A 23,029-nucleotide genomic window follows, 5' to 3' on the forward strand; every position below is an offset into this window, starting at 1 on the left:
CTGGCGTTTTTTATATATATGAAGTTACATGAACACACTAACAACACACTCATGGGTTGCCTCCCACGCAGAGCCTGATTTAATGTCGCGACACGACGCAAGCATTTGATCATCACTCCTCATTCGCGTACTGGGGCTCTGCCAAATGGATTACCACTCTATCCCCTTTTTCTTCAGCCATTCCAAGGTAATGTTTCAACCTTTGCCCATTTACTGTGAACTTGTTTGTCTCATCTTCTGATTCAATCTCTACATCTCCACTTAAGTACATTTGCACCACTCTGAAGGTTCCTGACCATCGGGACTTTAACTTACCCGGAAACAATCTCAACCTCGAGTTGTATAATAACACTAGATCTCCGAGTTTGAAGTTTCGATCCAAGATGTGCTTATCATGCATTAATTTAATCCTTTCTTTGTATAATCTAGCACTCTCAAAGGCCTAGAACCTGAATTCCTCGAGCTCATATAACCCAGTGATTCTGTTAGTACTTGCTGTCTCCATGTCTAAGTTTAACTGCCGCAATGCCCGAAGTGCTTTATGCTCTAGCTCAACTGGGAGGTGGCATGCCTTGCCAAACACCAACTTGTACGGTGACATACCAATTGGGGTTTTAAAGGCTGTGCGGTACGCCCACAATGCATCATCCAATTTCTTTGCCCAGTCAGTCCTTGTTGCATTCACTGTTTTTGTGAGGACCCTTTTAATCTCCCCGTTGGACACTTCAACTTGCCCGCTCGATTGTGGGTGGTACGGGGTGGTCACTTATGACGAATTTTTTTCAACAGTTGTGTGAATGCTCTATTGCAGAAATGGGTTCCGCCATCACTGAGTATAGCTCTCGGGGTACCAAAACGTGTGAAAATGTTCTTCTTTAGAAAGCCTAGTACCCCTTTAGCATCATTGGTCGGGAGAGCTACTGCTTCAACCCACTTGGAGACATAGTCAACTGCTACCAATATGTACTTGTTACCATACGAGCTGACGAATGGTCCCATGAAGTCAATCCCCCACATGTCAAAGATCTCTACCACTTGAATTGTGGTCATTGGCATCTCGTGTCTACGAGATATGTTGCCAGTCCTTTGGCAATCATCGCAGCTTTTAACCCAAGCATGGGCATCTTTGAATAGAGTAGGCCAGTAAAGCCTGACTCCAACACCTTAGCTGCTGTGCGAATTCCTCCAAAGTGTCCACCATATGGTGAAGTATGGCAAGCCTGCAAAACAAAATGTTGATCTTTCTCGGGGATACACCGCTGGATTATGTTATCTACACATATTTTTAATAATAGAGGTTCATCCCAATAATAATATCGACAATCATGAAAGAACTTTTTCTTTTGAATTGAGGAGAGTTCATAAGGTACAATACCACTTGCTAAATAATTAGCAATATCAGCATATCAAGGTGCCTCCTCCATTGTCATTGCCAGTAACTGTTCATCCGAGAATGTCTCTGTTATATCCTCAACTTCTACCTTCTTTTTAGCTCCTTCCAACCTTGAGAGGTGGTCAGCTACTTAGTTCTCTGTCTCTTTTCGGTCACGTATTTCAAGATCGAATTCTTATAACAGAAGAACCCAGCGAATCAAGCATGGCTCTGACTCCTTCTTTTCTATTAGGTACCTAATTGCTGCATGGTTAGTGTAAGCAATAACTTTCGAGCCAATCAAGTATGACCTGAATTTGTCGAATGCAAAAACAACAACCAACATCTCCTTTTCCATCACAGTGTAATTGCGTTGTGCACCGCTTAGCGTTCTGCTTGCATAATAAATCGGGTGCATCAATTTACCCTTTCGCAGCCCCAAGACTGCTCCTATGGCATAGTCACTTGCGTCGCACATGAGCTCAAATGGTTTGTCCCAGTTGGGTGCAACAATGATTGGTGTAGTCACCAATCTCTTCTTCAGCTCCTCAAATGCCAACCTACAATTATTAGAAAACACAAAGGGGTGATCCTTTTCAAGTAGTTTGCATAATGGGTTAGCAATTTTGGAGAAATCTTTTATGAATCGCCTGTAGAACCCGGCTTGCCCAAGGAAACATCTCACCGCCTTGACTGAAGTGGGCGGTGGTAGTTTTTCAATCACGTCGACCTTAGCATGGTCGACCTCAATTCCTTTACTGGACACTCGATGTCCTAGGACTATCCCTTCTTGTACCATAAAATGGCACTTTTCCTAGTTCAACACTAAATTTGTCTCCACACATCTTTTGAGCACTCTTCTTAAGTTGTGAAAACAATCCTCGAATGAATCTCCCACCACAGAGAAATCATCCATAAAGACCTCCATAATATCCTCCACCATGTCTGTGAAAATGGTTAACATGCACCGTTGAATGTCGTCGGTGCATTGCAAAACCCAAAAGGCATTCTAAGAAAGGCAAAGATGCCATACGGACAAGTGAAGGATGTTTTATCTCTATCTTCGGGGGCTATTGATATCTGATTGTACCCCGAATATCCATCCAAGAAACAGAAGTGCGATCGCCCGGCTAGCCTGTCCAACATTTGGTCAATGAAAGGCAAGGGGAAGTGGTCCTTCCGGGTGGCTGTGTTCAATTTTCGGTAATCCATGCAAATCTACCATCCCCTGTCTGTACGAGTTGAGATCAACTCATTGTTCTCATTTTGCACAACAGTCATTCCCCCCTTTTTCGGCACATATTGGACAGGGCTGACCCAATTGCTATCAGAGATGGGGAAAATGATTCCCGCATCTAACCATTTGATCACTTCCTTCTTTACTACCTCTTTCATGTTTAGGTTCAGCCTTAGTTGATGTTCTCTGGAAGGTTTGTGCCCTTCTTCCAAGAGAATCTTGTGCATACAGAAGGCTGGGATGATAGCCTTTATGTCTGCCATGGTCCAACCAATGGCAGTCTTGCTTTCCTGCAGTACCTGTAAGAGCTGTTCTACCTGTACATCTAGCAAACCGGATGATATAATAACAGGCAAAGTAGAATCGGGGCCTAAGAAAACGTACCTAAGGTGAGCTGGGAGCGGCTTCATCTCCAGCTTGGGTGGTTCCTCTACTGATGGCTTTGCCGGAGGTGTAGCCTTTTTTTCTAATTCAAGGGACTCGAACTGAGGTTCCCTTTTCCAGAATACTTGGCCTTCAAGTGCCATGACCCACTCAACTAACCCTTCACCATACATCTCTTCTAAATTTGCCAGACATGTCTCCAATGGATCTTTAGCATTCAGGGTCACATCATCTTCTTGCAGGATCACATCCACTGCCTCCACTAGAGAGCAATTAGCATATTCACTGCGTTTCCTCATAGATTGCTGAACATTGAATATGACTTCTTCATCGTTCAGTCTCATTTTTAATTCCCCAGTCTCATAATCGATCAGTGCTCTCCTAGTGGCCAAAAATGGCCTACCTAAAATGATAGGTATCTCCTCATCTACCTGAGAGTCCAGAATAGCAAAGTTTGCAGGGAACATGAACTTCCTCACTTGCACCAACACATCATCAAGAATTCTAGTAGGCCTTTTTACCGTATGGTCAGCCAGCTGCAGCATCATCGAAATCGGTCTAGCTCTGCCAATGCCCCGTTTAGTGTATACAGCTAGAGGCATCAAATTTATGCTGGCTCCCAAATCACATAATACCTTTACAAAGGCATAACTCCCAATCGTGCATGGAATAGTAAAGCTACCTGGGTTTGACATCTTTTGAGCCATCGGTTTGGTCACTACTGCGTTGCAGGTCTGCGTTAGAGTCACTGTGGATAGGTCCTGAAAATCAAACTTCCGTGACATTAAATCTTTCATCATCTTCGCATAACCTGTCATCTCCTTCAAGGCCTTCATTAAAGGAATATTCAACTGAATTTGACGCATCATCTCCATGAATTTCTTGTATTGATCTTCCTTCTTTTGTTTTACTAGTCTCTGAGGGAATAGTGCAGGTATCACCCTTTGTGCACTGCTTGCTGGCTTCTTTCTATTGGGGTTCTGTGGCACAAGAGGCACCACTTGTTCTGCAGCTTGTTCATTTACCCTAGCCTTACCCTTTTCATCTTGACCCTGTTCAACCACAACTTTAGTCAAATTTGTTGGTTCATCTACCTCTAGTGGAATTGGAGTGGCTGGCGTAGTCTCTTTGCTGGCTTGCGCAACCTCCTGCTCTTTGTCTAAATCTCTCCCATTCCAGAGACTTACTGTTATCAGCTGATTCATGTTTTGCTCCTTGGGGTTAATATTTGTATCCGCTGGCAATGTTCCCTGGGGCGGTTGTTTAAAGCCATAGACAACTGCCCCAACTGAGTTTCAATGTTCTTTATAGCTGAATCATGTACTGCCAACTTTTCTTGCATCTTACCATTTGTCCCAATGAGTTGTTAGAGCATCGCACTGATCTCTACCATATTGTTATCTTGTTGCTGAGGAGGTGGCTGATATGTCAACTGTTGCTGGTTCTATTGTGGGTAGCCCTGTTGTCTCTGGTGGTATGGCACCATTTGGCCTTGAGCTTGCATGCCCCCAGGCTGAGGCATGTTGGGTCTGTATTGCTGATTTGGTGCTGGTCTCCATTGTTGTCCTCCTTGTGTCTGACCCCCAAAGTTGTTAACATAATTCATATCTTCCCTTGCCCCTTGATTTTCACCTTCTCCGCTCCATGAACACACATAAGACTGATTAACACAGGGTATACACAATCCTCCATTTGTCATGTCAACAATATGCACCTGTTTGGTACCCATCTCATCTATCTTCTTTGTCAAAATACTCATCTGAGTCATGAGTGTGGCCATGTTCTCTGCATGCGAATTATTTGGGTCAAGAGGAACTGAATGCAATATGGGTGTCAGTGTTGTACCTCTAGTCATCCATCCCGAATTCTGGGACATCTTGTCAAGAAGGACTTTGCACTCGGTGAATGTCTTACTCAAAAATGCACCTCTAGCTTAAGCATCCACATTGGCCTTTAGATTGTCAGCTAACCCCATGTAGAACTTCTGGCCAAGCATCTGGTCTGGAATGCCATGGTGAGGACACTTCACCAACATCCCTTTAAATCTTTCCCAAGTTTCTTGCAAGGTCTCAGTCGGCTGCTGCTTGTACTGCAATATTTCATCAATCTGCCTTGCAGTCTTGTTGGGAGGGTAGAACTTATTCAGGAACAGCTTTACTAATTCCTCCTAGGTGACAATGGAATTTTTTGGGAGCAAATTCAGCCAAGTCTGAGCTTCCCCAGTCATAGAGAACGGGAACAATAATAGCTTGATAGCTTCTAGGGTCACATTTGGCTGCCTTTGAGTCACACAAATTGACAAAAAAAATTTCAAATGTTGCTGAGGGTCTTCAATGTGTGACCCGGAGAACAATCCTTTATTCTGCAGCAGATGCATCATGTTGTTGGTGATTTGAAATGTCTCCGCTTGAATTGCGGGCACAGCTATGGCAGTTACCAAGTTGTCAACTGTGGGTTGAGCCTAATCATAAAGTGCAGCTTCTGGCACAAGAGGTGCCACCACTCTGACGTTTGGGTCAGCTGGTTCATCCCTGATGTTTCCGTTGATGTTCTCTATGTCACCTATGCCAATTTCAAGCTGGTGTGGTTGTTGTGATTGTTGGATCCTCTTGTTGGCACGGTTCAATGCACTGAATGTTTTCTCAGGGGTCTGAAAGTCCTTCAAGCAGTTCTCCAGTCCTCGAAGAATCTCTAGGCATACACCTGAATTCCACAAGAGTTCAAACGTTAGAATTTCAATAAAAATTATTTAACACCTTTGGAAATTGATTTGAACTAATAATTTTAACACTACTTCTAAGTTGTAATAAATAACACCGTTAGTTCCCCGGCAACGACGCCAAAATTTGATAACGCCCAACTATGCCTTTTAAAAGACAAAGCGGTCGCTGCAAATATAATCTGGTTTTAAGTCCAGAATCGAATCCTCAGGGAACTAACCTATCTATTACACTCTTCGGCAATGTTATTATCAACTCAATCAATCTCTAGATGCAAGATTTTTGCTCAATTAAGATTGGGTTTTTGTTTACTACTTCAAATACTATGAAAAACAACAGTAAGCTAAAACAAAGATAATTTAATGATAAAAAGGTCTAGGGCAATGATTTCCCCAATTGCTAGTTTAGGTTTCGACTCTTCCACTATAATCTCACCGTAATAATCTATGATGATTAAGAGTTATGAGTTATTGTAATTATTTCTCGATCAACTACAATAATTTACTAGAGTATTCTCTCGAACTACTCTAGATGACAATATGTGTGCAACTCTAAATTATCCCACCAAAGTTCCGTTATCTCTAAACCCACTTTTAAGTTCAAGTAATGAATCTCTTCAATTATCCAAAAGTGGTGTTGTTCAACAGTTGTCTAACCTAATACTCTTTCTCAAGCAATATAAGGTAATTAGACACGATTAATCGAGGGCCCATTTAATTAATCACCATACAAAACGTAGTTGAACAATCATATCATAAATCCGGCTTGATTATAACAACTTGAGTCAAAACATCAACCAACAATTGGTTCCATCAACCCTAGATAAGTGTTTAGCTACTCATAACAAAATAAGAGAGAATTACTAAATTGTTCATAATGTAAAATTGCAAAAATTAAAAGGAGATAGAAAAACTCTAATGTTTGGTTGATCTTCTCACACTTGTTCTTGCCTCCAAAAGCAGTTTTAGAAAAACTCCAAACAATCTTGGGCGAGTTTCTAAAGCTTATAAGGGTTTACAAAAGTTTTCCCGAAATTACACTTTGGTCCTCAAACTTCCAGAAGCGTGAATAGTGCACCGCGGTCGCGGCCAACCGTGGTCGACCGTGGTGAGAGCTAACCTTTCTGCCTCACGAGTTTAATCTATCGCGGTTCATCGCGGTTCCACCGCGGTCGCGGTTGACTTCTTGCCCAGGCCATTTTCTGCTTCTTAGTGCTCGGGTACTTCTCGAGTGGGCGTTTTCTTCACATTATTGCCTCCAAAACACTCCATGTTGCTTCCTCTCATATAATATTCCCTGCGAAACAAAAGAACACTATTCAGAGCATTTTCGTTGGCAATTTATCTATAAAACAACAACGAAGTATGGTCATATTAAGGTGTAAATATCAACTATATAGCCTACTATCAGGGGTCTTATCCCAATTAGAACCAGAGGGCTCCTTTTGGGCGAAGGGATCAGGTCCCTCAATTGGTTCCCCAGTAGTAATGTCAGGTGCCAAAGTTTCGACATGCACCAGTTGTTGATACCCAATTTTTTCCTATATATTTTCATATGTAAAATACCTTTTAAAACAACATATATAGGCATATATAAGCATACCCCAAGGTACTATTATTTTTCTCAATTTTTTTTAAAGATTTTTAAATCAATTTTATTGCCCTATTTTATCAAAAAAAAAAACCAATAAGTGTTCCAAAATTGGCATTTTGGTAAAACATTTATTGGATTCTCTTGTTTGTACCAAAATATAGCTAAGGTAAATTTCGTACATTTTTTTACAAATTTATTTAGTATTTTAAAGCTAAACTGCATATAATTGCAATATTAGCCTATTTAAGATTTAATTACGTTTATAATTACAAAATTGATTCCAGTATTTTTTAATTTAATATATCCATATTATTAGTTGATTTAGTACTTTTAATTTGTTTTCGGAAATTATTTTACTATTTTTAAACTAAATAAGGGAAAAAGTGGCTATTAAATACTAGCCCCAACTATTTCGATTATAGCCTTAAATCAGCCCCAATTGAACCTAATTCCCAATCTCAATTCCCCAACCCAATTTTAATTTAAACCCTCCCCTGACCCAATTAAATCCTACCCGACCCAGACCCCTCTCATCATGGCCGTTGATATCTGAGATCAACGGCCCCTATTCACTCTTACCTTTTTTTAATCCAAATGACCACCCTAACCATCTCATTTCTCACCTATCAGCCGCCTCTGAACCCTCCATTCTCTCAAACACTCTCGAACCTTCTCAAACCCTAGCCGCCTTATACCATCTCCGCCCTGAAAGCCACCGGAATCTATGGCTTCCAAGGCTATGAGAGTCCTAAACCAGCCTCCTATGACTCCCACGTGCCTGATTTCTGAAGATTCAAGGCCTGACCATAAAGGGTCGTAGCAAGACCTCTATTGATTCGAAGTTTCATGGTCATCTCCGGCTTTGCTCCGGCGTACCATGGTTGTTTGAGCCTGATTTTGACCTCTCCGGCTTAGATCGGTGACTCTTCAAAGCCTTTCTCACTCTGGGGTTCTTCTGAAACCCTAACCCTTCGAGGTTTTCTCCGATTCTTTTAGATCTATTGTGTATCTATGTTTTCCCTAAGTTTTCAAATGATTTCTCTGGCTTTTCTTTCAAAATTACTTTCAGAACCATTTCTTTTCCGATCTAGGGTTTTCTGGAAAAATATTTAAGTGTTCTTCTGACTTTCTTCCTTTTTTATTTTGTGTAAATCTGCCTCTACTATGTTCTTATATTTTTTCTTCTACCATGTTCTTGTATGCTCGTTCTACTGTATTTTCTATATTCTATTCTTGTATGCATCTCCTACTATGTTTTTCTATACTATGTTCTCGTATGCTTTTCTGTTGTGTTTTGGTACTTTCTTCCACCATGTTCTGATATGTTTCTCCTACTATATTTTTCTACTGTGTTCTTAAGTGTTTTACTATTTTCCTTCTACTAAGTTCTGTTTAATTTTCTTCTAAAAACTTCTCAGCATGTTTCTGCTACTTATCTTATCAGTCTTTTCCATTACGTTTCGTGTTAGCTTCTTCTACTCTATTTTCTTTGAATTCTTCAGCTATGCTCTGTATGTTACTTTTCTATCATGTTTCTTACGAGTTTCAGTTGCTGAGAGGAACATGGTAGAGGTTTCAGTTCTTTCTGAGACCTCTGAACCTATTTTGAATATCTGAAATGAGTTTCAAAACATTTGTTCTTCATATGATTCCAGCTCTTGCTAAACTCTGTTGCACTGGATCTTCTACTAATTTTACAATGACATCACAGTATTTTTCATGCTTAACATGTTCGTATGCTCCTTATATATGATGAATTTTCCTCTAAAATGGTTTTCAAATTTGTAATTAGTTCAAACTTCCTTCTGAATATGGCTTGATTGATTTCTTTCCATTGTTTGCTGATTTTGTCTGTGACTCGGCCTAAGTTAAAGCCCTTCTTCATCTTTTCTTGACTTGGTTCATTCATACAAAAATCCCTGACCTTTGATTTACTGGCTGTTAATTGATTTTCTTACCTTATTTGTACAACCGTGTACTGCAAAACCCTGACCTTAAAATAACCTTTTATGTATTTGCCCCTAATTGCATGTTGTGCACAAAGTGCTTACTCAATTTCTTTCCTTAAATGGTTTTTACCCGTTTGAATCTGAATCCCTTAATTAAGGGAAGTCTTGTGTAATTGATTGACAATCAGTTCCTCAACTATTTTCTTACCTTATTTCTGCCTGATTTTACACTATAAAAGGCACGACCCTCTTCACAAACAACGACACACTTTCACAATCCTTCTGAACTCTTACTTACACATAATAGTATTCTCTCTTCTTGTCTGCACTGTGGCTTTTACAAGACTACTGCATTTTCTCTATTTGTTTCTTTGAAACTGGTATGTCCTAATTTAAGCTTCAACATCATCACAATGTGTTCATTTACAGCTTTTATATCCATATCTACTTTACTGTTTCTGTAAAGTTCAATATTTAAGTTAGTATGCTCATGTCTTTCTGCTTGTTTCTACTGTGAATCCTTTCTCCCTATCCCCATTACCCCTATGTGTTTAAGAGTTGTGACTTAAGGCATGGCTAAGTGAGTTGTTGCCCATGAATTAAGTTTGAACCAATGGGGTCTTAACCTCTAAGCAAACAAGCTGGAGGGTGTGCCAGCATCTCCCATTGTTGGGTGTGCCCTTCAGCCTGCTTTTCTTTTGCTCTTGAAAATTCCCCCATTCCCCTACACCCCTATGTGTACTTATTTTAAGTTATTCCCATTTTCCCTTCCCTTTCAGAATTCTACTTTCGCACTTGCACTCCCTCTTAGTTCCTAAGTTTTGCCCCCTCTTGTGAGCCTTGCCTTGGGACCTTGAGTTCCCTCTAAACTTGGACACCTGAGGGCTGGCCCTTCCACACTGCACTATGGCTTAATTTGGTGATACATTTGGGTGTAAGCACTGCCCGGAGTTCTTATGAAACTCTTAGGGAACTCTGACACATCCAAATGGAAGAAAGGCTTTGAAATATGACCTCTTGGAGTTGGTTTACTTCATACTTCAGACAGAAAGTCTGAATCAGGCTCTCTTTGGTTGTACTTTTTAATTTCCGATATATTTTTTACTTTACTTTTTTGGGCTGTAATAACTTTGTAATAAGACTCTCGGGGATGGCTAGTGAAAAAAGGAGGGGTAACCATGTATGCAAAAGGGGTAGATAACCTGCCTATAGGGGTTTATGAATTCCTGCATTCTTATATAAATACCATGTCTATAGGAATCTCACATTCTCATATAGATACCATGTCTCTAAGAATTTCTGCATTCTTATGTGTAGATACCATGTCTATAGGAATCCTGCATTCTCATGTATAGATATCCTGTCCATAGGAGTTTTTTGAATTTCTGCACTCTCATATAGATATCATGTCTATAGGAATCCCACATCCTCTCATATAGATATCATGTCTATAATTACTCGAAATCTGAATTCTACATATGCATATAGAAAATATGCCTATAGGTCTTTCTAATCTTGCATATCCACTTTTCATTAGGCAAACATGTTTATAGGTCTTAAATAACCAACTGCAATTAGATATCATGTTCATATAAAATACAACAGCTAGATATCATGTTTGTAGGATTCTGCATTTCTCTATGTCTATAAAAGTGTTCTAAAGTCGACAAACGCATAGAAAGTATGCCTATAGGAGCTTTAATCAAATCTGAATCGCCTCACTCGCTTATGAGTCTAAACCAGCAATAATAATGCATTACCAGTTGAAGAACTTATGATCTTTTGCTAAAACTCGACCTCCTTTAATAATTGACAACTTTTCTTAAATCAGTTTGTAATCAGCTCATATCCTTGTTTCTGAAGTCTGTAGATATCATGCATATAGGATTTTCGTCCAACACTTAGGCATCCATAGGGTAAACTTATAAACTGAATCAGACTTTTTACAACCAGCAGGCAGGCCTGATTTGGGCTTCTTATCTGAACTATGTAATAAATCAATATGCCTCAACTTTTTTAGTTTTAATCAGACCCTAAATAGTACATGCAAGTCATGCTACATTATGTGCTTTCTTTGGTTTAAAGGGGGTCTGTTTGAGCCCTTTTATTTGTTTATATGCTTCCCCAAACTTGCTATATGTGTTTTGTTTGTCGCCTTAGTATTTTACCTTCTGAAACTACAAATAAGCCCAATACCTCCTCCTTTTAGGATTAGTAGTCCCAAGTGCCTCCGGGGCTGATAGGATTGGGGCGGGTAATAGCATGCAATAAGTAAACGAGACCATTCTGCGCTTTAATACCTTAACGGGGTGGGAAAGGGTAGATATAGATATGATGACCACGCGATAACATCACGTGTAGCCCCTCACTGAGGAGTGATTACCAGATGTTGTGTGGGGTGATCCATATTATTAATAAACCTAGGACCACCCCCCCCCCTTCCCTTTGTTTTCTTTGTTTCTTTTAAATCTTTTTCAAACCATTTCTTTTAAGAAAATCAAATCTTTTTTCCTTTTTCTTACTTTTGTTGATTTGTAACCATTACGTGAAAATCCCCTCTTATTTGAAGCCTTTATTTGCCTATGTGTTATTTGCACTTAAGTCACAACAATAGTTTGGCCGGGAACCACACTAGTAGATCCTGAGGGGTGCCTAACACCTTTCCCTAGGGATAATTTCAAGCTCTTACACAATCTCTGGTTACTCAAATCAAACCTTTCTTAGTGTCCTGATGCACTTAAATCATTAGGTGGCGACTCTTCAATTCAAAACCCAATTCCCAAAAGGGAACGAGTTGTCCTCCCAAATTTCATAAACCCGATTTCATGAGAAAAAGGGGGCGCAACACCAGTTTCCTACCCTCGACCTCTACACCATTATCTTCCCACTGAGACTCAGATTCTTGTAACTCTAAAGTAACTTCAGAAGGCATAAGAGGAGTATTACCTGTAGAAACAAGGCCCGGGGCTGTCATTGTTGATTCATCACTGGTATGACCCACACCCTATTCTTTCTCAAATCTTTCCTCCACTGGTAGGCTAGAAACTTCTTGATTTTCTACTTCTTCCACTGTAACTTCTTCGACCATTTTTTTCTAGTGAGGCAGGAGGAGAGGTCGTAACCATAAATTTTTGGGGCATTGATCGCGGCCTACTCCACACTACTATTGAGTAGCGAGAGAGGGTCGGAGCAGCTTTTACCGATTTAAGGTCGGGATCGATTTCCACAGAGAGCTAGAATTTGGAATCAAGTATCTATATAGTTTAGGATTGCGTATGTGTTCGAAATTACACTTCCAATCATTTTTGGCGTTTTCGTTTTACTTCTACTATTATCAAACTACAAATGGTAAATACAACTAGATTAAGCTAAGAGTTAATGCTACGGGTTGTTCAAATGGTTTAAAAGGCACTAGGGTAGTGACTTTTGCCTAGGTGGTCAATTGAAGGTACTTGAATCTAAGGCACAATTGACATAGTTGAGGAGTATGATATAACCGTTGCGCGACTTTACCCACTCTACACCTCTCGGTGGCTCGAGTGATTTTTCCCGAATTGACTTTCTCAAGACCAATTGGGTATGCAAATTTGCACAAACAACTAAGGTTCAAGTCGGGTATTACTCTCTCGAGGTTTAACCCTTTAATAGGGACTATCAATCTCTTGAGTACACCTCAATTCCTTGTTGGACCAATTTCGGAGACTTAGGCTCTCTTTCTCAAGAAGAGCCCAAGTCAACTAAATACAAACTAGTGTTTGCAACCACTAATTCAACAATTAACCATGAAATTGGCCCAAATATCAAACACTCATAGTCAATTTAGCCCTAAAATACAAGACTCATCAATTACCCACACTAGGGTTGAGCCACAACCCTAGCTTATGGGTCTAGCTACTCATAATTGAAGAAGAAAAACAAGAAATAGATGAAGAACAACTCATATTAATTAATTGCTAAGCTAAATAACAAGATTCAATGATGAAAAGTAGATAAAATTACCCAAAATATCTAAGAATCTCGAACCCACAGGCGCAGGTGCTTAATTACAATATCTGATACCCTAAAAATGAAAAAAGAAGCTATTTATACTAAGCTAAAAATTTTGGACAAAAATGCCCCTGCGGGGTTAGTGCGGACCGCACAAAATGGTGTGCGGTCGCACTAAGGCTCTAAACTTGAAAATACAGCTCTCTGAACTCGGGCAATGCGGACCGCACAGAATAGACTGTGGCCACAGAGGCTTCTAGTGCGGTCCGCACAGAATGGACTGCGGACTGCATTAGCTTGAAACTTCAAAACTGGCATCTCTCTGATTCTTAGGTCTGCGGACCGCACAAAACCTAGTGCGGTCGCATTGCCTTCAGTGCGGACCGCACAAAACCTAGTGCGGTCGCATTGCCTTTGTGCCTGAATGTCAACCTCTTTGAATCCCCTAGTGCGGACCGCATAGAATGGTGTGCGGCCGCACTGGGCGTCTTTTGCCTGAGCTTTGTCTTGTATTGGGACTTGTGCAAGTTTCACTCCTTTTTGAGCTGATCTTTGACATATTGTCACTTTGTTGATCAAACCTGCAATCAAGCACAACTTGTGAGCCTTTTGGGACTATTTTGTATGAATTTCTAATCAAAGCATAAGCAAGAAGGAGTATAAAATGCGGTAAAATCCCTAGTTATCAACTCCCCCAAACTTAAGTTTTTGCTTGTCCTCAAGCAAACAAAATAAGACCCACCCCTTAAGGGAAAATCTAAGAAATTTTTAGCTGACCTAAAGTAACCTCATCTAGCATCAGTTGGGACTAACTATTGCCCTCAATACAAATGAATCATGAACAACTTTTACTCCTTGAAACACCATGGATTAAGTGTGACACAAGAGCATCAAGAATTGACTCAACACATCAAAGAACTCTTTTCTATTACTTCGGTCATTGTGGAACCCAAACTTACACATCCTCAACTCTCCCTAAGCAAACCTCACATTTAGAATAGTGGCACTCAAAATGAGGTTAATGGAAGTTCACTCATCTCTCTCAAGAAAAAGTCACAAGTCCGGCTCTAGGTACCATATGCTTGCCCCTTATGTGAGTATCCACTAATGTAAGCTTCATTCAACTCAAGATCATATAGGGCTTTTGTGGAGACATTGTGAAGGCTTTTGGTTCAGGGTAGGAAATGTTTTGGTCTAAGTAGGTTCCATCTTCCCTTAAGCACTTCTTTTGATTCATTTGGCATCCATTCACTTGACTCTTTGAGTCATTTCACTTCTTTCTAAGGGGTTAGAGAGACACGCTGTCACTCTTTCTTATGCATTTCAAACCTTTTCTCCTTTTTCAACTTTCCATACCTTTCATTCTTTGCTTTTCTTGAATCCCTTTTTATTCTTTTTCACATTGAACATTTTTTTTGTCTTTTTGCTTTTCTTTCTTTTCATTGCCTTTCCTTTTCTCCTTTTTTGTGCTTTTTACCACTTTGTTGCAATCCTCGTCTCTCCCCCCAAACTTATACTTTTTCCATGTGCTAAAGGAAAGATCGGGTACCAAGAGAGGGTATCTTTCAGAACAGGTATAGGCTTGTATCATGGTTCTTGAAGGAAAGAGGTCTAAGGCCCAAAAGGGTTAACTAGGAATCTTATCATTAGTAGGTTATGGGTGTGTTCAACTATCATTTGGACCAAGGAGAGCCTATAATCATGTCTCAAGTCAGAATTCACTTAGGATTTCGCCTCACAAAACATTCAGGGCAAGTTCTAGACTAATGGCTCGGGACTTGGACTTGCAATGCGATTACTCACCACACAAGCTATGGGATTGCTAGATGCAGATTCGGAGGCCCACAACAACCTTAGATAAGATTTGAGCACACAACGGTCCCGAAAAACCACTTGATGATTATCGATCAACACAAGAGTCTCAAGGTCACTACTTTCACCATCCTAAACACAACACTTTGTTTTTGACCATAAGATCGAAGGCAAATGTACTAGGCCCAAGTGAAGCTTTGCTTGAGGCACCCTTAACTACTAACTACTAAAAACAAAAAGAAAAATGGACTCAAACAATTAAGAAGGTTGTCACACCATCCATCATTGGGAAGAGCCACCTGGTTCACACAAAACACCACCTTTGGAAAGAACCGTGGCATTAAGAAAACCAAAGGATTATTGCAAACTTTCAAAACAAGAAGCTACGAAGCACAAATAAGAAGCTAAGAATGAAAAATTTGCGAAAAGTAGAATGAATATATACAAGAGGGGATTTGAATATACAATAGATGGGATGAATATGTACAATATAGCATAACTTTATATACAGACCCAAAGTAAAGTAAAAGTGCAATAAATGTAACGAAATGTTAAATTATATACAACCCAAAGATGAAAAGATAAAGAAAGCATAAAAAATGTAAATGTCAAATATATACAATCATTCGAATGTAGGGCCTACCCCCTCAAATGAAAGCTGGCATTGTACCCAATGCCAACTAAACCAAGTAAAGCATCAAAAGAGAAAGGAAAAAGGATATAGGGACTCCATATGGCCTGTCTGTCTGCATAGACTCCCGAGTGGTCCCAGGGTCCTCACTGTGCTCGGGAACCTCAGACTGGTTCCCAGGGGCCTGCTACTCTGCTGCTACTAGGACCAGGGCCGGGACCTGGACAGGCTCCTGAAGTGCATCCTAAGGCTGACTGGAGGAAGCGTCCGGTGGGTCGGCCAACTGGATGACTGCATCATCTGCTCTAGGAATCATCCTGTTCCTCTTAGGAGGCCTCTATGACTGATCTAGCTGGGAATGAGCTGCGGGTACTAGGTCCTAGAGCAGTAAGTCTAAAGGTAGCCGATCTGCCTTCAGTCTGTCAACATCAGCTCTTAACACCTTCACGGACTCCTTGGATGCTCGTGTCTTCCTCAGCTTCTTGTGCTCCCGAGCAAGCTCCTTGAGAGCCTTGCTATGTGAATCAACTGCCTCAGTCAGTACCTTCTGACTGTCGAGGATTTTCTTCTTGTTGTCTAAAATCTCTTTGAGAGCATCCTCTATCGACTGGGGAACCTGTGGGGGTGGAGGTTCCGATTGAGCCTCTACCATGGTAGTCAGGATGGACAACTTGGATGAGGCAGTTTGCATCTAGTTGTTGATACTAAGAAGTGCCTGGCTCAGTCGGTGGGCAATAATAGGATGGGCCCAGGAAGATGGAATCTCCGGGTCTGCTGAGATGGATGGACCAAGAGGGATAGCAGTGGAAGTAGAGGCAAACTCGGCAGGAGTCACTACCACAACTAGCACTTTAGACTGGCCAGTTGGAGCAGTAATTGTACTCTTGAAGTTCTTGCTCTTGGGGTTGTCATCCCCCTGCATGATGTACTAGGAAAAAGGGGCCTTCACTTTGACTCTGATGTCGAAGGGCCTCTTTTCCACCTTCAAATCTCAGAAGTACATAGTGAGAAAACTGGGGAGCGGGTAGTTTCTGTCATGCTCAGCACCCACAATAGTAATAATCTGCGACATCACATTCCCCATATTGATTGGGTACCCCGCCATTTTCGAAGCCACTAACACAGTCCGGTGGAGAGGGAGAGAGTTGTCATGCGTTGTAGGGTCCAACCTGCTACATACAAAGGTCTCCCACCCCCGTGCCTCAAAATTCAAACTACGTCTCAGAATCTTGACGCCCGCAGTCAACCAGTCAGGGGTGGTACCTGGGATTGCCAGATACTGTGCCAACCATGGGCGGACCTTCTCGCCCATTTCCATCTTTGCCATGTATATGGTTTCATCTTCCTCATTAAACCCAAGATAGTCATTGATTGTCTTCCCGTCGAACAACACTTTCAGATTTCGAACCTTGGTCACTTTGGAGCCCTTTTTTATGTGGGCTACGTTGCTGTAAAATTCCTTGACCAAGTGTTCGTTGGCATCCACACACTCATCTAGAAAATGTTCCCAGCCTACTCTTGTCCTAAACTGCCTCCTCACATTGGGGTTGTGAGGTAGCAAGTCTCTAACAATAAAACTCTGCTCCAGGATTAACTTCCTCACCGGCCACCATTCCCGGAATTTATGGTATGCTACTTCAATAACGAAATGGTCTTGCCAAACCTCTGGCTTCCTAGTTCTAGCAATACCCCCCACCTGAGGTCACCACCTTCTTCAACTACTTTTTCTCCTCCTACTTCCTCATCATCTCCTACTTCACCCTCTCCGGATAATGAAGTTGTGGGAGAGGTGGAATATTCATCTCCGCTACCTGTTGCTGAGCCCTCAGACGACCTAGAAGATATATTCACTGACGCTTGGGCAGTGGGGGATTCTGGAGGTATGTCCCTGAGCTTGTTCCTCTCCGGCCAGTCATGGATGTATTCTGGCACGGAGTCTAAAGAAATCTCCTAGGAGGGCTCGTACTTACTCCCCGACATGTCAATGGCTCTATCAGCAACTTTTATCATATTCCTTATTTTTTTGATGTTTTGCCTAGCTTGGGGAGTGAGTCTTATCATTTCCTGCTTCCCTCCCCGAGAGGATCCACCTCTAGCAGGTTATTTAGATCCTTTACCCCGTTGTTTCACCATTGTCTGCAACCATAATCAAGTAAACTTGTTAGAATCAGTAGACACTGAAAAGCAGTGTTGTAGAAAGAGTTGCAGAATAGGAGAAAACAAATTGCAGACATGTTGCAGAAGTCACGCAGTACGGACCGCACAAAGTGGTGTGCGGCCGCACAGGGGTCAATGCGGACCGCACAAAATGGCCATGCGGTCCGCATAGAGGTGGGGTTCAGACTACCCACTCTCTGTATCCAGGCAGTGCAGACCACATAAAATGTAGTGCGGCCGCACAAGGGGCAATGCGGTCCACACATAATGTAGTGCGGTCGCATTCCCTGAGACTCATTTTTCAGAACAATAAGCAGTGTGGTCCACACAAAATGGTACTGTGGACCGCACAGAGGCACCGCGGACCGCACAGAAGTGATTGCGGTCCGCACTGAGTGCCCAACTGTGGCACTAAATTAGATTATACGAGATTTTGATTTTTAGTCCAATTTTTGCATCTAAGTAAGTCCCTAAGTGATTGCCCATTGATTGTAACTACATAATCCTACTTTAATTAAGGAATTAACTACCCCTAACCTAACAAAACTAAAGAAATACGGGGAGAACATGAATATAAGCAAGAAAAATAAAAAGTAAAAGAAGAACAACAAAATTAAAACAATATAAAGAAGATGGGGGTTACCAGATGTGAGAAGCAATGGAAATGAATTAGCTCAAGCAGTTAATTGTAAATAAACGAGATGATGAACAGTGTTTTGAAGGTTCTGAGAGTCAATAGTTCGAAAAATTTGAACAGGAGGGCTTTAAGCCCTATTTATAGAAAAGAACCTGGGGCATAGTCTCACCAACCAGTGTGGACCGCACAAAATCGACCGCGGTCCACACAGCATAGCCTAATTCAAGCTTGAGGAGGCAACACACTGCGGTCCGCACAAAATGGACTGCGGCCGCAGTGGTACACCACGGACCGCACAAAATGTAGTGCAGCCGCAGCGGCAAACTTCAGAGAGGTCTACATTTCACCCTCACCAGTGCGTTCCGCACTAAATGTAGTGCGACCGCATTAACAACTTCAGAGACCTAGCACTTTTTTCCACTATGTCTTGTACTGCATCAACACAACCCTGTAACATCTCACAACCAGTTAGCCCCAAACATCAATCCTACTCTACAATGAAAATCAAATAAAAACAAGAAGAAAAATATATGGGTTGCCTCCCAAGAAGTGCCTGATTTAATATCGCGACACGACGCAGGTTACCATCACATCATTTGAAATGAAGAAGTGCCACCACGTGGCTGTCATCAATTTTTCCAAGGTAATGCTTAACCCGGTGCCCATTAACTCTTAAAACTTCACCATTTTTGTTCTTTAAATCAAGAGCACCAAACGGGTCACACACACCACTTCAAAAGGTCCACTCTATTTTGACTTGAGCTTTCTCGGAAACAAACGTAACCGAGAGTTGAACAAGAGAACCAAATCACCTACTTTGAACTCCTTTCCACGAGCATATTTATCATGAAGGTACTTCATCTTGTCCTTATACAAGGACGAACTGGAGTAGGCGTGGTATCTAAATTCATCAAGTTCATTGAGCTGCTCCACACGAAGATTAGCTGCAACATCCCACTCAAGATTTAGCTTCCTCAAATACCACATGGCCTTGTGCTCTAACTCAACCTGTAGATGGCAAGCTTTCCCAAACACCAACCGATACAGAGACATACCAATCGGAGTCTTGTAAGCAGTCTTATAAGCACATAGAGCGGCATCCAACTTCTTTGACCAATCGGTCCTATTTGCATTGACCGTCTTTGACAATATGCTTTTGATTTCCTTGTTGGAGACTTCAACTTGACCACTTGCTTGAGGATGATAGGGAGTAGAAACTTTGTGATTGACACCATACTTTGAAAGCAAAGTGTCGAAAGCTCTATTGCAAAAATGAGACCCCCCCATCACTTATGATTGCACGATGAGTACCAAACCTTGTAAAAATGATCTTTTTGTGAAATGCAACAACACTTCGGGCCTCATTGTTGGGCAAAGCCACGGTTTCAACCCACTTTGAAATATAGTCTACCGCCATAAGAATGTAAGTGTTCCCACAAGAGCTAACAAATGGGCCCATGAAATCAATGCCCCATACATCAAAAATATCAACCTCAAGGATGGTATTGAGAGGCATCTCATCTTTCTTCGAAATTCCACCCGCTCTTTGGCATTCGTCGCATCTCTTCACCAAATCACCCGAATCTTTGAACAAAGTTGGCCAATAAAACCCACAACTAATAACTTTAGAAGTCGTCCTAGCCCTGCCATGATGGCCACCATAGGGAGAGGAATGACAAGCCTCCAAGATACTCAATTTCTCCTCCTCCGGGACACACCTTCGGATCACACCATCCGTGCAAATCTTGAACAAGTATGGATCATCCCAATAGAAGTCCAAACTATCCCGTTTGAGCTTATTCCTTTGGGTAGAAGAGAGATCACACGGGATTATACCGGTCACAAAGAAATTAGCAATATCGGCAAACCATGGCATATCATTCATCGACACCGAAAGGAATTGTTCGTCAGGAAATGAACCATTGATCTTTAGGCCATCACGAGGCCTCCCCTCCTCCTCCAAGTGGGACAAGTGGTCTGCCACTTGGTTCTCACTACCCTTATGGTCCACAATCTCCAAATCAAACTCTTGAAGTAACAAGACCCATCACATCAGTCTAGCTTTGGAGTCCTTCTTCGTCATCAAGTACCATAGTACGGCATGGTCGGTATGAATAATAACCTTAGAACCCATAAGATACGGCCGAAATTTTTCCATAGAAAACACAATAGCCAAAAGTTCTTTCTCGGTCACTGTGTAGTTTGCTTAAGCATCATTCATTATCTTGCTCGCATAGTACATCGGGTGAAACATTTTGTTCACTCTTTGACCCAAAACCGCCCCAACCGCAATATCGCTCGCATCACACATGAGCTCAAAAGGCAAGCTCCAATTAGGCACGGTAATGATAGGAGTGGTGGTCAACTTATGCTTGAGAAGTTCAAAGGATTGCATACATTTGTCATCAAACACGAACTTAGCATCTTTTTCCAACAACTTGCACAAAGGATTCACTACCTTCGAAAAGTCTTTGACAAATCTCCGGTAGAACCCCGTATGCCCAAGAAAACTTCGGACTCCCTTGACGGATGTAGGGGAGGGAGCCTTGAAATTACATCGATCTTTGATTTATCTAGCTCAATACCATGCTTCGAAATTTTATGCCCAAGAACTATTCCTTCTTCCACCATAAAGTGGCATTTCTCCCATATGAGGACAAGATTGGTTTCTTCATAACGGTCCAACACCCTATCAAGATTCTTCAAGCACTCATCAAATGAATCCCCCACAACACTAAAATCGTCCATGAACACTTCCATAATGTCTTCCACCATATCGGTGAAAATGGCCATCATACACCGCTGAAATGTAGCCGGTGCAGTACACAACCCAAAAGGCATCCTAGAGAAGGCAAAAGTGTCATATGGACAAGTGAATGTGGTCTTCTCCTGATCTTCCGGAGCAATCAAGATTTGGTTGTACCCAGAATACCCATCCAAGAAGCAATAGAAGGCACGTCCAGCAAGTCGGTCCAACATTTGATCCAGAAATGACAAAGGAAACTGATCCTTGCAGGTCACTTTATTTAACTTACGGTAGTCCATGCATACCCTCCAACTAGTGACTGTTCTTGTAGGAATCAACTCATTTGAGAATTTGTAACGACGGTCATGCTACCCTTCTTCGGTACACATTGCACCAGTGAAGTCCAAGAGCTATCAGAGATGGGGTATACAACCCCGGCATCCAACCACTTGATCACCTCTTTTTTCACAACTTCTTGAATTGCTTCATTCAATCTTCTTTGATGCTCCAAGAAAGGATTTGCATCATCCTCCAAGATAATTTTGTGCATACAGAATGCGGGGCTTATTCCCCGAATATTAGCTAGAGTCCATCTAATTTCCTTTTTCTACTTTTGAAGCACCGCCAATGTGGCATCAACCTGCATTTTTGTAAGGCAAGAAGAAAGAATACCTAGCATAGTAGAATTTGAGCCTAAAAACTCATACCTGAGGTGTGGAGGCAGTGGTTTCAACTCCAACACTAGAGGCTCCTCAATTGAAGGTTTAGTTGGTGGAGTCTTTCTATTCTCGAGATCCAGAGACAATTTCCTAGGCTCATAAGAATAAGAGCCCATTTCATGTAAAGCATTCACGCACTCCACTCGGCTTGCATCCTCATTGACATCAAGATTCAACAATACGGCCTCCAATGGGTCCTCCACATTGATCATTGCACTGGTGTCATCAATTATCACTGTTGTGACGAGGTCAACAAAAGAGCACACCTCTGTACTGTTGGGCTGCTTCATAGATTTGCACACATAAAAGACCACCTTTTCATCACCCACCCGGAAGGTGAGTTTCCCTACTTCCACATCTACCAATGCCTTCCCTGTAGCTAGGAAAGGTCCGCCCAGTATGATAGGAACTTTGTAGTCCACCTCGCAGTCCAAGATCACAAGCTGGCAAGATAAATTGTCCACCCGGACAAGCACATCATCAATAATACCCAAGGGTCTCTTCATCGATCTATCCACCATTTGTAACCTCATGGAAGTTGGCCTAGGTTACCTAATACCCAAAGTTTTGAAAACTGAGTAGGGCATCAAATTGATACTAGCTCCCAAATCACATAGAGCCTTGGCAAAATCCGCACTCCTAATGGTGCAAGGAATCGTGAAAGCACCAGGATCTTCAAGCTTCGAGGCCATTGAATGCACTATAGCACTAACTTGGTAAGTCATGTTTATAGTTTTACAATCCATCGAACGCTTCTTTGTGACCAAGTCTTGCATGAATTTTGTATAGCACGGCATTTGTTCAAGAGCCTCCACCAGAGGGACATTAATGGACAAGCTCTTCATCGTGTCAATGAACTTCTTAAACTGATTATCATTCTTTTGCTTCGTGAGCCTTTAAGGATAAGGTGGAGGTGGCCTTGGCAAAGGAGCCTTGGCTTTAGGCACAACCGGCTCCGGCATGTCTATTATATGTTCCCTAGATGGGTTCACATCATTTTAGTTTCCATCTCGACATCTTGAATATCAATCCTCACTTCGTTGTTCACATTTTCTTCAACCACATCTTCAACTACCAAAGGGACT

At 41.6% G+C, this 23,029-nt stretch overlaps 1 protein-coding gene across 1 annotated transcript; it reads right to left on the reverse strand.

Moving 5' to 3' along the window:
* Window positions 1-1,046: 1,046 nt before the first annotated feature.
* On the reverse strand, window positions 1,047-4,198 carry LOC138885159 (uncharacterized). Its single transcript, XM_070166066.1, has 3 exons — window positions 2,595-4,198; window positions 1,584-1,932; window positions 1,047-1,220 (listed from the first exon to the last, which is right to left on the reverse strand). Exons 1-3 carry the CDS (start codon window positions 4,196-4,198, stop codon window positions 1,047-1,049), a joined length of 2,127 nt encoding a protein of 708 aa, XP_070022167.1.
* Between the last annotated feature and the right edge of the window lie 18,831 nt (window positions 4,199-23,029).

This window comes from Nicotiana sylvestris, chromosome 2 (assembly GCF_000393655.2).
Source record: "Nicotiana sylvestris chromosome 2, ASM39365v2, whole genome shotgun sequence".
NCBI classification, from domain to species: Eukaryota; Viridiplantae; Streptophyta; class Magnoliopsida; order Solanales; family Solanaceae; genus Nicotiana; species Nicotiana sylvestris.

Bases quoted from the DNA above. Each gene is read 5' to 3' on its own strand.
- LOC138885159 (XM_070166066.1), bottom strand. From the start codon at position 4,198: ATGAATCAGCTGATAACAGTAAGTCTCTGGAATGGGAGAGATTTAGAC. The intron at 1,933-2,594 runs GTAGATTTGCAT...TAATAATTGTAG, and splicing joins ACTCGTACAGACAGGGGATG to GTTGGCATTTGAGGAGCTGA. The intron at 1,221-1,583 runs GTTCTTCTGTTA...TTTGTTTTGCAG, and splicing joins AGCCATGCTTGATTCGCTGG to GCTTGCCATACTTCACCATA.